This window comes from Trachemys scripta, chromosome 7, assembly GCF_013100865.1.
Source record: "Trachemys scripta elegans isolate TJP31775 chromosome 7, CAS_Tse_1.0, whole genome shotgun sequence".
Classification (NCBI taxonomy): domain Eukaryota; kingdom Metazoa; phylum Chordata; order Testudines; family Emydidae; genus Trachemys; species Trachemys scripta.
In genome coordinates, this window is record NC_048304.1 from 11,069,226 (window position 1) to 11,085,535 (window position 16,310).

A 16,310-nucleotide genomic window follows, 5' to 3' on the forward strand; every position below is an offset into this window, starting at 1 on the left:
CAGTGCATGGGTCTGTTTTCTCCCTTAGCACAGGCTGTCATTTCACTTAAACTTCCCAACAAAAGTCCTATTTGATGATGTTCACTCTAATGTCCTGATTTTGCAAATTACTACGTGTGCTTAATTTTAGGCATGTGAGTAGTCCCATTGACTTTAATACATTGTTGGGGGGGGGGGGTTGGGAGGCCCCCAGTCAGAGTGTGGAAGGTGTGTGCGTGTGTGTGTGTGTGTGGGGGCAGGTTGGGAAGCCCCCCAATCTGAGTGTGGCAGATGAGGGAGGAGGTTTGGGAAGCCCCACCATCTGAGTGTGGCAGGTGAGGGAGGCGGGTTGAGAAGCCCCTGAATCTGAGTGTGGCAGGTGGGCGTGGGAAACCCCCCAATCTGAGTGTGGTGGGGGAGCGGGTTGGGAAGCCCTCCAATCTGAATGTGGAGGGTGCGTGCGTGTGTGTGGGGGGGGAGGGTTGGGAAGCCCCCCAATCTGAATGTGGCAGGTGAAGGAGGCGGGTTAGGTAGCCCCCAGGCAGAGTGTGGTAGGTGAGGGGGTGGGTTGGGAAGCCCCCAGTTAGAGTGTGGAAGGTATATGGGGGTGGGTTGGGAAGCCCCCAGTTAGAGTGTGGAAGGTATATGGGGGTGGGTTGGGAAGCCCCCCAATCTGAGTGTGGCAGATGGGGGGTGGGTTGGGAAGCCCCCCAATCTGAGTGTGGCATGTGAGGGGGGTTGGGAAGCCCACCAGAGTGTGGAAGGTGTATGGGGGGGAGGTTGGGAAGCCCCCCAATCTGAGTGTGGCAGGTGGGGGGGGCAGGGGTATGCCTGCGGGCCCCACAGCCCAGGCCTGGCCACAGCCGCCGGAGGGTTGCGTTTTGTGCTGATACACCGGCCCCCGCCTAGCGCAACCCCCTCGCCCCCCCACAGTCTGTCTCTCAGGCAGGCGGTAGCAGCCTGGGCCCCGCCCCCCCCGCGCGCTCCCGCCCCCGGTGGGAGGGGGCGAGCCGTCGGGGGCGCGCACGGTGACGGCCCGGGCGCCATGTTGGAGCCTTGCTAAGCCCGCCGCGGTGTGTGTTTGTGCCGCTGCCGGTGCCTGTTTCCTGTGCGGGGCGGGGGGCAGGAGGCGGGAGCGGCGCAGAGAGGGGGCAGCGGCGGACCATGGACGTCGAGAGGCTGCAGGAGGCGCTGAAAGGTGGTGGCCGGGCTGGGGGGGGGTCCCCACGCGGGAAGGGAGCGGGCGAGCGAGCGAGCTCTCCTCCCCGGGGGCGGCAGGACCCCCTGCGGGTGGATCCCTGCGCTGAGGGAGGCCATGGCCCCCGTGGGGCAGGCGGTGGGGAGGAAAGCCCCCTCTCTCCCCGCCCACGGGCGGCAGAGCCCTCTGGGACATGGGGGAGGGGAGATGCTCTTCCCCCCCCCCCGGGGGTGTCCTGGCTTTCAGGGGGGGCTGCTGGGGGGTGGGGCCCCCCCTGCTTTTCCTCCCCCCCCTCCCCCGGTTCTCCCCCCCCCCTCCCCTTGCCCTGCCGGAGCCGAGTGCCCCCCTCCTCCCGTGTGCCCGCCCCCCCTCTCACCCCGTCCCTTTCTCTCCCCAGCCCCGCTCGTGCTAGCCTCGTCCTGCCTCCCTGGACGCAGCCGGAGTCCAGCAGTCTCTCTCTCGCGGCTGTAGCCGCTCCAGAGAAGTTGCAAATCAACTTCGAGTGACTTACTGCCCATTCCGATGTAGACGGTTCCCTCCTCAGAAGCAGTAAGAGGCTCGCAGGGCCCTAAGGCTGCGGCTCGAGTGGGGTGGAAAGGGGGTGGCTCTGCTTTCCAGCACACTGGGACTTGGAAAAGCTGCTTGGGGGAGCTGCATTTACAGACCAAGTCCATTAATGTTGACTGGGATTTTCTCCCCCCTCCACCCCTTCTTACCTGCAGATTTTGAGAAGAGGGGGAAGAAGGAAGTGTGTCCAGTACTGGATCAGTTTCTTTGTCATGTTGCCAAGACTGGAGAGACAATGTAAGTCTGATCCCTTCCCCCACTCCCCCCTCCTCTTCCCCAGTTGAGGTTTATAAGAACTCTCTCAATTTTGGGCCCAGAGATAGATTGAATAATGCCCAAGTTTTGTTTGCATATAGGTTGATTTGGTGAGCTAAATATATTCTCCTTCGTTCTAGTTGCAGTTCTTGATGGCTGAAGACCTCTTGAGTTTTGTTCAGTTTATTTCCTTTCACACTTAGAGTTGGTACACATTAGTCTGATACACGGCTACCCCTCTGATATTAGTCTGATGTTGATTGAGAAGTTTCTCCTTATGTTCAGGGTCATCTGTCAGGTTTCATTGATCCTATTAAATACAATGAGCCTGTTGCTTTTTCTGCATTTTATATAATACTCATATCAATTTTCATAGCCTGAAAGAGGAAAAGTTTAATGTGTATTGTGATCTCTTTTGAATGTGATATCTGATAGCATGGTTCACAGAAGTGAATGACATAATTTAGATTAATTTTTGCAGGCTGTGTGTAGCATACTCACAGGCTCTCTTACATTCAGTTGCTGCTTTTTATGTGGATGGGGGAAATAATTTAGGCGCTCTTTGCACAAGAGGCATATGGGAGCTAACTTGTTACTCTGCATTTCATTAGGTTCTCATTTCCCAGTCTGCACACAACTATTCCCATTTCACTTTCCCCAGACTTTCTTTCATAGATCATCATTAAGTGGGGCGGGGGCCATTTGGTTTTTTCTTGGAAGGGGTATTGTAGTTATAAAGGAGCTGGAATATCTCTCTCCTTGTCAGGGATAATCTCTGGTGCTGCAGTGGGTGACTTCCTTGTTGTCTCACTATTTGGCAGGAAGGAGAAAGGCTTCCCTGGGTGCATTGCTGGTGAGTTGCTCTCTTTCTGGCTCCCAGGCTGCCTCCTTGTTTTTGAGGCCTAGTACAGCCAGAGCACAGGCTTGAGAAAGGAATATATGTCTAGAACAGTGTTTTATTAGGAATCACTGATTCACAGAGTCTTTGTTCTAATTTATAATGTGTCTAAGTTGCAAGAGATCTGTTTTTAATGTAGTGTGCTATTCCTGCTTGAATTTGTGGCCTTGAAGGGAAAACTGAAGTTCTGAAATGTACTTTGCTTTTTGAATCAAAGGCTTCAGTTTAGCAGAAAAAGGCACAGCTGTAATACAGATATTTTTGCTTAATGAGTCTTTATGCTGTCTTAATTTAGGAGAAATTCTATTTTTATAAAGTGTAAAATTACTCTTTAGATATGCTAATTGCTTACATTTGTCTGAACTTTTCTTTGAGGCTTTTGTTTTCTTGTCTATTACTTTCTGTTTTGGAAACTATAAAATATTTTTAAAATTGATTGCAGGGGAAATATTTAAGAAATCACTTTTGATAGAGCCAGGTGATACAATGTAACAGTTTCTGTACTGTTAACTTTTGCTTGCTTTTTGTTTGGGAAATATGTGGATTAACTTTGTACTCAGTTACACAAACAAAGGCCTTGATCCTGCAACGGGCTCTGTGTTGTTTGAGATACAAATATTTTTCACACTTTATACAAATGATGGCCCTGTACATTCTCAGTAGTTTCTTTCTCTTTTGTTATCCCTCTGTATTTTTCTAAATACTCAGATATTCCAGTTGCTCTAGGCTGTTTGTTAATAGTTTCACATTTGTTAGTAACAGTTCAACAAGTCTCCAATGTTCTCCTTTGTACACAAACAAGGCAATATATGGAACTACATGTATGCAGGCTTCACCGTACATTTAATTCTGCTCCCATTAGATCTCAAGATCTGCATTATTTCTTTGTCTAATATTTTGCAAAATTTATTTACCCATTGCATATTGAAATATTCAGAGGCGATGTTTGTCAAAATGAAACTAGTTCTAAGGGTTGCTAAACCTCAGTAGCAGGAACACAATTATTTAAATAATTAGGGCCCTCTTTTTAGGGTGGGTCCTCTGTTGGAGATTCTGCATATTGGCAACATTTCTTTTATCAGTGCTATGTGGAGTTGTACATATTCCTGATGACACACAAGCTAGTGAACAAAAAGGATTTGCGTTAGTGGGGAAGGAGGTAAATGAGATAATATAACATGAGGATATTTTGCTTTCTGTCTTGTCTCAGCTCTCCGAGCTCTGGTCAAGTGAAAAAATTCTCTAAGTTATGCCTCTGGTTTTCAGGTAGAAGCATTGGGGCTTTCATAATGTTTCTTTCCAAACTTTATATATAACTTTATAAAATAAGGCTTAAAGAATAGGGTTTTTCCTTCTGTGGCAACTGTACTTTCTGGTAGGTAAACAGTTACTAAATTTAATTAGTATGGCTTTAAAAATTAAAATGAAATATGTCAAGAAAAAATGGTCTTGAGGTTCTCATAGGAGCATGGATGTGCTATATATTGCACATTTAATAGCCTATGTCTTAATCCTGCAAACACTAACTTATATGAATTGTTCCATCTGACTCAGTGGGACTTATTCACCTGAGTGAAATTACTTGGTGTGTATAGGATTGGGCTAGTATATGGTACATTGTGAAGCCTGGGTATAAATGTGCAAATGCTGAACTTGGTTTGCAGCATCTTGTAATAAAAGCCTGATCCTGAACTGGCTCAAGAATATGCATAACTTTACTTATTGGAGTCTATGGGGCTATTACTGTGAGCAAAGTTAAGTATATACTTAAGTGTTTGAAAGATTGTGGCCTGAATTTTTAACCAAGCACTATTGAGCTATGCAAAATAATGTTGGTTTCTTATAATTTGGGATATATACTGAACAAGAATTATGCCCAACCCACACTGTCTGAGAACTGGTGGTTGCAAGTTGTTTTTTAGTACCATCTTATTTGTAATGTGCATGTGAAACATCTTTCAGCTAACAGTTTTTGGCAGAAAGCAACTCTGCTGACTAAAAACCCTACCTGGAGATCTGTGAAGTTGCACAATTATTTTCTGCCACTCTGTAGGCCTTAAACTACATCACTCAGTAGTTATAAAGAAAAACAATCCAGTTGTATCAGTTGTGGAGCTGCACAAACCCTAATGTAATGTAGAAAAATGCTATTTTTCAGGAAGTCTCTCTAGGTGACTGGAGAGCTAGTATTTATGACATTTCCAATATTGCGGAAGTAAAATCTGATAAATTGAGCAATTTTTGTTGACAGCTACTTAAAACTAGGTGTGTGTTGGGAGGGGGTTGTTTAGTATTGCCACTTAATTCAAATGCCTAATAGTTGAAAGAAAGGGTCTCTGAATTAAGGATTAAATTATCTACCCTTTCAATAAATGGCAGAAGAGCTTCAAATCCATTTATTTGGGTCCTTTGAGGAAATGTAAAAACAGGGAAAGAAGATTGGACATTCCTGGTAATTCTAAGGTAGAAAAAACAAGCAGAGTTTTAAAAAAGTTTCGGGATGTCTTCATACACCCCAAAAAGCATAGATTATCTTTTCCCTCCCTTCTGTCTTAGGCGTCTCCTCTCCGCTCTCAATTCAGGTAACCTTTAATTTTGCAGTCTTAACTATTGCTTTTCCTATTGTAAAAGATATAATGCAGATGTTTTATTAGTTATCTATTTGTTTCTAGCGTCCTTAAGATCCTACCAAAACCTGGAGAAATCTGGGCTCAGGGCAGGAGTGATTAATTGTAAAATAGGTTTAGGCCTTTTCTCTGCTTGGGAACAGCTATGATTCATGACCTGTGACCAGGAATTGGTGGGGTTGCAGTAGTGCTTACTCTAAGTGCCTCTGAGTACATTACTCTGTGTTTATCTAGTTTTGGTTTTTAACTTTTTTACTTTAGGCTGTGGACTGCATAGTTGGTTCTTTTCTGTAGTCAGGTTTTCCCTCCTAGATGTTCTTGTCTTCTAAGTTTTCCCAACTTCTATCTAACTGAATTCATAGGAAGCTACCAAGAGTCAACCTTTCAGTTTCTAAGGTCGGCCTGCATTTGAAAAATACCTTGTAGTGAGTTTAGCATGTAGTGGTCTCTAAATGTTCTGTGCATCTGTATTCTCCCTAAGGCAATACAGAAAGGGGCACATTTTTAACCTCATTAGTATTTTGGTCCATTTTAATATCTCTTTGTTTAGTCCTGGTGATGGAAAGTCTTTAGTTTTTAATTGAACTCTTTTAAAACTTCCTCTGATCAGTTCTGTTTTTTTTTTTTTTTAGTTGAACCAGAGCTTAAAAAGGGATTGCCAGTTATAAAACTGGTCTAATGATGAAAATAACTATAAATATGGACAGAAGTTCCTCTAATTTTCATTCTGGCATTTCAGCTATATATTTTGGCATTTTGTATGCTAAATTCCTTTCTTGTGTTTCAGTGTATTTAAATTTTTGTAGCAACATATACTCTAACTTCAAAGGTTCCCCCCTATAATTTAAACCTTATTTTTATGAACAATGTTCTTGTTTTACTTTAAATTTGCTTTGCTTTATACATGGTTATGCTAGTGTAGAGCTTTCAGTAGTGTGGAAGTAGAGATAAGTATAGATAAGATCACATTTATCATCTGACTTTCACTTGTAACTTTTTGAAAAGCTCCAGGGGGGAGGGATAGCTCAGTGTTTTGAGCATTGGCCTACTAAACCCAGGGTTGTGAGTTCAGTCCTTGAGGGCGCCACTTAGGGATCTGGGGCAAAATCAGTACTTGGTCCTGCTAGTGAAGGCAGGGGGCTGGACTTGATGACCTTTCGGGGTCCCTTCCAGTTCTATATGAGAGGTATATCTCCATATTTTATACTAAAAGTTAGAAGTTTGGTCTCAGAATAAAATTGGATTTCTTTTGGTAGAAAAAATAAGAGGCAAATTCATTCAACTGTTTGAGTTACCAGAGAGAGATAAATAGAAAAAATAATCTTGATTTTTTTTTTACTTCAGCTGACCAAAAAGGCAAACTTTTAAACTTCAGCCAGAGGACATTGGTAGTTCTCAGTGAAGAGTGCATGTTTTTGCTTAGTCAAGTTTCTAATTAACTACCACTTAAAAATTCTGTGCTAAGTGCAATATAACACTTTCAAATAAATACGGTGCATGTGACTGTTAATGTGCACACTCTAAAAATGAAGTTAGTGGTCAGTCTTTCTTGATTTTCTTCGGGGATCATCCATCCTTGATCCCATACCAAAATGGGCTTATTTTTGAATGTTTGACCATCCAATAAGAACATAAGAATGGTCCTACTGGGTCAAACCAAAGGTCCATCAAGCCCAGTATCCTGTCTTCCAACAGTGGCCAGTGCCTAGTACCCCATAGGGAATGAACAGAACAGGTAATCATCAAGTGATCCATCCCCTGTCGGTCATTCCCAGCTTCTGGCAAACCGAGGCTAGGGACACTATTCCAGCCCATCCTGGCTAATAGGCACTGATGGACCTATCCTCCATGAATTTATCTAGTTCTTCTTTGAACCCTGTTATGGTCTTGGCCTTCACAACATCCTCTGGCAAGGAGTTCCACAGGTTGACTGTGCATTGTGTGAAGAAATACTTCCTTTTATTTGTTTTAAACCTGTTGCCTATTAATTTCATTTGGTGATCCCTAATTCTTCTACTATGAGAAGTAGTAAACAACACTTCTTTATCTACTTTTTTTACACCAGTCATGATTTTATAGACCTCAATCATATCTCCCTTTAGCTGTCTCTTTTCCAAGCTGAAAAGTCCCAGTTTTATCAATCTCTCCTCATACGGAAGCCGTTCCATACCCCTAATAATTTTTGTTGCCCTTTTCTGAACCTTTTCCAATTCCAATATATATATATATTTTGAGATGGGGCGACCACATCTGCACCACAGTATTCAAGATGTGGGTGTATCATGGATTTATATAGAGGCAACATGATATTTTCTGTCCTATTATCTATCCCTTTCTTAATTATTCCCAGCATTCTGTTGGCTTTTTTGACGGCTGCTGCACATTGAATGGATGTTTTCAGAGAACTATCTACAATGACCCCAAGATCTTTCTTGAGTGGTAACAGCTAATTTAGACCCCATCATTTTATATGTGTAGTTGAGATTATGCTTTCCAACATGCATTACTTTGCATTTATCAACATTACATTTCATCTGCCATTTTGTTGCCCTGTCACCCAGTTTTGAGAGATCCTTCTGTAGCTCTTCGCAGTCTGCCTGGGTCTTAACTATCTTGAGTAGTTTTGTATCCTCTGCAAATTTTGCCACCTCACTGTTTACCCCTTTTTCCCGATCATTTATGAATACGTTGAAAAGGACCGGTCCCAGAACAGACCCCTGGGGAACACCACTATTTACCTCTCTATTCTGAAAACTGACCATTTATATCTACCCTTTGTTTCCTATCTTTTAACCAGCTACCAATCCATGAGAGCACCTTCCCTCTTATCCCGTGGCATCTTACTTTGTGTAAGAGCTTTTGGTGAGGGACCTTGTCAAAGACTATCTGAAAATCTAAGTACACACTATCCACTGGATCCCCTTGGTCCACATGCTTGTTGACCCCCTCAAAGAATTCTAGTATATTGATGAGGCATGATTTCCCTTTACTAAAACCATGTTGACACTTCCTCAACAAATTATGCTCATCTATATGTCTGACAATATTGTTCTTTATTATAGTTTCAACCAGTTTGCCCAGTACTGAAGTCAGGCTTAAATGCTTGTAATTGCTGGGATCACCTCTGGAGCCCTTTTTAAAAATTGGCGTTGTTAGTCATCCTCCACTCAATTCAGTTTGTGAGGTTCTGGGATTAGTACCCCAAAGTACGCTCCGGCCTACAGAGCACAGGAGGGTTGACTGAAGGAACTCTCCCATTCGTCTCTTCCCAGGTGGTAAATTGGCTCCCTGGCTGCTATGGAGTTATTGATGCAATGCTTATGCTTCAAGGATTATCTGTGTAGTAATAGTGCAATTTCAGTGCTGTACCCTTAGGCATCATTGCGGTGTATACAAACTGTACTGGTGTCTCCCAGAAATGTGAACTAGTGTGGGTCTTTTTTGTTTTGTGATTTTTGGGAGTGAAGGGAAAGGGACCTCCGGTAGCTCACATTGTGGAATTTGGGTGTTAAGCGCTTCTGAATCTGTCCCACAGAAATTAAATGTCAAAGATACATTAATGCAGAATTAACATTTTGAGAAAAGAAATGGAGAATCCAAGATCCTCATAATAATGCTAACATGCCACATTGAATGTATTGTGTATCAGCCTTGCTAAAGTGTCAAGAAATTTTTCCAGCCTAGGCAATAATGTAGGCAATAACAGTAACATCAATGTGTGTGCAAGCATATGCTGTCACATACAACTCTCTCCAATGCCACTGTATGTACTTTCTGTTATGTGAATACCAGGCCTTATAAGCTCACTTCACACCATTGCTGTTCTTCTGACAAACATCAAGCTGTTCCTCTCTCAGGCTTTGTCTGCACTAGCACTTTCATTGGTAAAATGTTCGTCAGTCGGGTGTGAAAAAAACAACCCCTTGACCAACGTAAGTTTCACCGACAAAAGTGCCAATGTGGACAGCGCTATGTCAACAGGAGATGCTGTCCCACCGACATAGTTACCATCGTTTGGGGATAGTTTGCTGGCATAGAGCAACTACGTGGGAGACCTTACACCTGCGCAGCTGCAGCGGTACAGCTGCCAGGTCTGCAGTTTAGACATAGGGATGCTACACTTACTATTTAAAGCACAAAAAGTCCCTTTTTTTGCACTAAAACTGGGGGAGCATCTACACTTGTTAATGACTTTTTGCGGTGAAACACAGAAATTTCACCGCAAAAAGAAAACTACTTTCACGAGAGGCATATAGCTCTTATCGCTGTTGTGAAAGTAAAGACACGTTCTACCACCGTAAACACCTTTTGGCCTCCGAAGGGTATCCCACAGTTCCAAAAGTGGTCACTCTGGCCAGCATCTCCACTGCTCTGATGTCAAGTAAACGGACGTCCACCCCTCCCACTGTGAGCCCCGGGAAGTTTGAAACTCCCTTTCCCTTTGCTTGTAGATATGGCAGGGAAAGCAGCCAGACAGCAGGGTTGTTTTTTTGTTTGTTTTTGTTTTTAAATGCCACGAAAGAAACAAGGAAGTAATGGGGCTGCTGGGACATGAAGCAGGGCAGCATGGGACACTGAGCAGGGACCCAGAATGCCTTGCGCTCACCCCTCCCTTCCTACAAGACCTATGGAGAGAGCTGCACTGTGGGATAGCCGCCCTACAGCGCTGCTCTCATCTAGGATGGAAGTGCTGCTAGTGACACCTTAGGCATTAAGTGAGTACACAAACCAGTGCTTTTCTTTCACTGTTTCCCTATCACCGGTGAAACTTACAGTGCCAAACCTCTGCAAGTGTAGACATACCCATAGCCTCACACAGACAATCCCCCCACCTTACCTTTGATTCACTCTATACACCAGCTAATTTAATCACACCCTGACCCAGGCCTAGTCAGTTTCCCCTTCTATTCATTCATTAACCTTGCTTCATCAGTTCTGTTCCCTCTCTCCACTAATTAGGTTTCTTTTTCCCCTCAGCATCTTCATTGGTTCTTTTCTTATACTCTGGACTTATCTACACTTGAAATGTTACAGGGGCACAGCTGCTGTAAGCACTTCAGTGTAGACACTACCTATGCTGATGGGAGGGGTTCTGCCATTGGCATAGGTAGTCCACCTCCCTGAGAGGCAGTAGCTAAGTGGACAGTGCTAGGATGACAGAACAACTATCTATACTAGGTGTTAGGTTAGCTTAACTAGGTTGCTCAAGGCTGTGGATTTTTTGTACTCCTGAGGCCTTGGCTACACTGGGGCTGTACAGCGCTACAACTTGCTGTGCTCAGGGGTGTGAAAACACCCCCTCCCCTCCCAAGAGCAGCGAGTACAGCGCTGTAAAGCACCAGTGTAATCAGAGCCTGCAGTGCTGCACGCTCGCTTGCAGCGCTGCAAGCTATTCCCCTTGGAGAGGTGGAGTACATACAGTGCTGCAAGAGAGCTCTCGCAGCGGTGGTGGTGCGACTACACTCGCGCTTCACAGCGCTGCCATGGCAGCGCTGGGAAGTTCCGAGTGTAGCCAAGGCCTGAGTGACGTAGCTGGGTTGACCTAACTTTTTAGTATGGACCTGGCCTCTGTCTCTCAATATTGGCTCTTCAAAGATGCAGCAGCTGCTTTAGTACCTCCTTTGTCCTCCCCAGTTGGGACTTAAATTTAACTTCCCATAGGGGCTTCACTTCTGGCTACTTCTCTTGAAGTGCTACTCTCCCAGATCCTTTGTTCAGGCTAGGAGTTCTGTCCCATCCTAAATCATGCTTAGAGAGCACAATTGTTGTTTATCTTGCTCCTGCTTAGAGGGATAAGCCAGCTCTCTTGTCTCTTCCTCTCTGTAGACCTTGGGAAGGGATTGCTGAACAGGGCAAGCCTTGAGAGAAGACTGCAGAGTGGTAGTGCAGGACTGTTCTGGTCTAGACCTCAGATAGTAGATGTTAGGGAAGGGAACAGACCTTGCCCAGGTAATTGAGTCTCGAACAAAGAGGATTCAGCAGAGGGTATTGCAGCATCTCCTCAACTTGGTCTTTTGCTCCCTCAGTTCAGCAGGAGTGGCATTCCCACCACAGACCTGCCATTGTAACAACAGCACTGGAAAAGTGATTAAAACAAAAGTATTTTACAGTCTGCATAAGTTGATTGGTGATGCTTGCTTGGAACAACTTACTGTTTGCATTTCGTGAACAGGTAAATGGGATTTTGCAAAGCCATTGTGTGTACATATCAGTGTATTCAATTTAGCAATTAATAACCAAAAATGTTAAATTTCTATAATCTGTCAGCCTTCATTAGCATTTTAAAGGGAGAAGAATAAAGGATAGCTGAAGTAATGCATCCTACTTAGTAAAATTACCTAAAGATATACTCTTGTTTGAAAATGTCTGAACCCTAATTCAGATCTTGTTTACCTCCAGTGTGCACTACTGTTCTTCACTGAAGTAAGTGGAATTACACCAGTATAAACCTTGTGTGAGATCAGAATTTGGCTTTCCTGGCAAATATGGAACCTGCAATTCATGACCAGTGGAGCAGCACTGATGATCACCAATTTTGCCAGTGTAGATGCAGCCAGAGTGTATTCCTAATTCTTTAGGCCTGGATCTAACGTGTCATACGCCCAAAAAGAAAGCAAGGACTTCGTTTACACAAATAGTCAACAAACCAAAAGAACATCTTCTGAATTGTTGAGAAATTCCATGTTTTTCCCCTTTAGACTTTGTCTTCACTAGAGGGAAAAAAAGTGTTAATTTATTCATTAACATGAGGTAAAATCATAGTGAAGACTCAACTTGTGTTAATACTACACACCGCTAGCAGGTCCAGGTAAACCCTAGACAGCCCATAGTCCACATATTTCGTGCTTCTAACTTGTGTTAAAACTACAAACTGCCTTGTCTTCACTAAGATTTTTACCTTGTGTGTGTCAGTTCGTGTTAGCTAACATAGTAAGAAATACTTTTTTATGACTCAAGTATAACACCCCAATAAATACATAATCACGAGTGTTACATTCAGTGCTATAGATTTCTTTATGCTCCTACAGCTATCATTAGCTCACAACTTTTATTGTTAAGCCTGTAGAACTTAAGGGTTTGTTTGCATGCTGAAAACATTTAAGAATGTAATTTTCATTGATGCACAGGGGATCTTCATACATAAATCCTATTATCATTGTTGGGAATTTCCCATGTTAATCCTCAGTGCATCGATGTTGCTATTTTCACTGTCTCCAAACCAGAAGCATTGAAATGCTTTGGTATATCAAAATAGCAAGTGTGCAGGAGAAATCAGGGAGACTAAATAATTCTTAAAGTTGAGAAATTTCAAATATTTGAATCTAGGTTTAAAAACAATATAAGATCTATTATAGACTGATAGTGACACTCTCTTCTCACCCTAAATTACTAACTAGTTATCTCTACCTAGTACAGCAACACACTAGCTTTCAGATAGTAATTTTCTCTCCTGGTTCCTTAGCTCATTCACTAGCTTTGATGCAGCATAGGGATGACATATAAGTATCAGGAGTGAAATTCTGGCTTCATTGAAATAATGGGAGTTTTGCCATTGACTATAATGGCAACAGGATTTCATCCTAGATATTCAGAGGCCATCAGAAAAATGTCTTCCATTTCCTCCCCATCACCAAACAGTTCTGATTGTGTGCACAGTGATCCTTATCTTTTACCCCCCCAAAAAAATAAAAAAACGTGGGTGTTAAAGCATTTCCAAAAATAGTAAATGGTAATTATCTGTTTGGATACTGTTTGCATCAAGGCCAGGGAAGAATACTGCAAAATATGGCTCCTAAAGCCTGTGTTTAAATTGGATGCAAGTTTGCAAGAGTGTCTTATTTCTTTGCTTCATCCTGAATTTTTAGATAATCCTAGTGATAAATCTATTTCAGCTGTGCTTTCCCAACATTTGCTAATACTAGGAGAGTGGAATTGCTCATTTCATGCTGCTACTGCCAGTACCTCTGGGGAAGTACTGTGTTCAGAAGCATATCTTTCTCCACTATGGGTGCTATACAAAGGGGTAGGAGGATGACAAACCGTGAAAGGAAGAGCTAAAAACTTTACTAGATTATTTTGCTTTGTTATTGTATTTAAAGGCCATAGTGTGTACTGAGCAAACCCACACACAGAAATAAAAGAAAATGGAAGATAAAATGCTCAGCATTCAGTTTGCTTCAAAGTCAGCAATAATAGTAACTTTGGGGAAAGCTATTAACGTAATGAACGCTCTCTCTCCCCGCCCCCTCCCCCCCCAAATCACAGAGTATACTGAATGAAGCCTTCACCTCTCTGACTTAGTTTTCAGCTTGTCCTCTGGTTTTGAATTTTCATTTTTTATGACCCTCTTAGAGACAATACAGCTTCTTTTTCTTTAGGTTAGCTGGAAATGGAATGCTTGATTGTACTTTCTCAGTAAAGCTGTTTTTCAAATTTTAGTTTTTTTACTCTTCACTGGGCTAGTGTTGGGGGGGGGGGGAATAAAAATCCTCCTTTCCTATATCTGAAACAAAATTTTGTTTTGTTCTATGGTCTCAGGTGCACAAAATACAGTAGTAGGTGTCCATTGTTTCCCTTTTCGTTTTACTTTTTCTGGTATTATGACTTTTTTTTCAGAAGAGATGGAGTCCTCTTAACATTTAAAGTAACTTGGTAATGAACTCCTTAAATTCAGCAAAATCTAAAGATTGCCATCCACCAGGACTCCCCAGACTCTAATGCTACAAGATCATGGCTAGTTCTCCAGAAGTTCAGCATCTCCCCAGGATAATGTGATTTTTTTGTTTGTTTGTTTAATTAAACCTTTAATCTGTGACACAATTCCAGAAAGACCTGAGATAATTGCATACCTTCACTTCAGATTATTTGCTCTGATCTAAACCTTAATTCCCCCCCGTTCAGATTCCTTTAGACCTCATTCTGACTTTCCATTCCACATATGTTACTGAAGTTTACAGTTTTATTCTACATTAAATGTCCCATCTACTGTGTGAAAACTGTGTTGATCTGTTTATTATACAGTAGTTTCTTACATGGTTAAAACAAGGTGTTAATCTTAGTGTGGACAGATCTGAAATCTGCTTTAACTGTATTCTTTGCTGCAGTTCTGTTAAGACAAGTGCTGTAACTAAATTAATTAAAACATTCTGCTGCACCTCAAGACCAAACCTTATAGTAGTGTCAGATATTACAGTGTTGTTACCATGTTTTCCAGTGTGCTGCCCTCTTTTAAAAAAAAATAAAATAAAATAAAAAGAAATAGGACGGTAGGGTGTTCAAATATGTCTTGGATAGTTATCTTCAGGAACACGCCAATGGGCAGATGTGTGTTTTGTTGAGGACAGCTGCAGTTAGTGTACACTATTTTATTTATGTATGTATGTGTATATTTTGGCACAACTATCTTTGGTCTGCAGTCTGCCAGAGATCCAGCATTGGGGTACCCTTCTGAAATCCTTTGGATTCTAGGATTTTCTGCCTTTCTAGTTTTTATGCTGCCTTTTTAGAGGCCATTTGGATGCTTCATTTTGTGCCAAGTTCTTGGTTTAAACATAGTGTTGGAGGTTTTTTGACATTTTTTGTTTTTTTATTAAATAGTTTTTTTTTGTTTTGTTTTGTTTTTTTTTCCTGGTCAAAAATGTGAAGTCTGGTCGTTCCAGGAAGGATAATCCAAAAGCTAGTGAGATAATTGTAAAACTTACCTGGTGCCTGCAAAATGCATTCATTGGTAGGAAATGGCTTGATACTGAATGAGAACAGATGAAAGAAGCTTCCCCCTTTCCCAGTAGTCAGGGAGCCGGGGGAAGAGCTCCCATGACAGATAGGGGAAAAGGCTAGGACGAGGGGGAGAGATGCTTTTCCCACTTCCACAAGTGTAAGGCCTCCAATTACGTGGGTGGTGGAGCAAAAAGGGGAGTCTTCCACTTCATTGTTCTCCCTTCCAAACTCCCAAAGAGGTAGGAGGAACAGTATGATTGGGCTCTTCTGTATACAGTGAAACTTTGGATTTTCTGTTTAATTGGCTAGGATAAGCTTTTGTATCAGTATGATCTTGCACAACTTGGTAATGCACTAAAAAGTGAGTGTATTTCATAAAGAACTTAATGTGCTTATAGTTCTTGCATTAAATCAAAACATAGCACCAGATTGCTGAATGAACTACTGTTTTCTTTACGTTCTTTGAAAGGCTTGTTAATAATGCATTGCTGTAATGAAGCCATGGTAACAAGAGGAATGAAAACCTTAGCAGACAATGTCAAGCTATGGGGGAAGGCAAGCAGTGTTCCTTAGGTTGGGAAAGTATTCCTCAAATAGAACTGGTATAACTTAAAGGAACTTTGACAAGGAAACTGTTGGCTAATTTGTGCAACTTCTAAGAAGCAGTTCACCTTAACCCAACTCATCTTCATGCAGTGTAATGGCAACTTAGCTACCTTTGACTTCTCCCTTTCTTTCTTTCCTTTTTTATCCAGGTTCTCAGCAAATCTTGGTGCTTTTATATCATTTTTAAAATTCACTGTTTCCTCTCTATTTCCAGTTCCATGCTATCGTGGTCTTTCCTATGAAGTATTATAATCTCTTCCTCTGTCCTCGCTAACTTTCTTCTCTCTCAAATACATTCAACTTCCAGCAATTAAAACACATCTTCCTGTTCTGCTTTGACCATGTTATTGTTCCCAGCTCCTTATGTCTTTCCCCATAAGGGTCAAACTCCTTGCCTTCGTTGTACACAATTCTGCCCTCATCTCATCCTTTTGTTTCCCATCTCACGTCTTTATCTCTGTCC

The 16,310-nt window shown here is 42.4% G+C and overlaps 1 protein-coding gene across 3 annotated transcripts in view; it reads left to right on the plus strand.

Moving 5' to 3' along the window:
• Positions 1 to 1,007: 1,007 nt before the first annotated feature.
• PPP4R2 (protein phosphatase 4 regulatory subunit 2) overlaps positions 1,008 to 16,310 on the plus strand; it is a 41,295-nt gene continuing 25,992 nt past the window's right edge. The window contains exons 1-3 of one of the 3 annotated variants that reach the window (XM_034775782.1): positions 1,024 to 1,177; positions 1,575 to 1,726; positions 1,900 to 1,981. In XM_034775782.1, the coding sequence (XP_034631673.1) occupies positions 1,957 to 1,981 (25 nt within the window). In that variant the 5' untranslated portion in view covers positions 1,024 to 1,177; positions 1,575 to 1,726; positions 1,900 to 1,956. Of the gene's footprint in view, positions 1,178 to 1,574; positions 1,727 to 1,899; positions 1,982 to 16,310 lie in introns of all 3 variants that reach the window. The other 2 variants (XM_034775780.1, XM_034775781.1) reach the window with 2 other exon arrangements.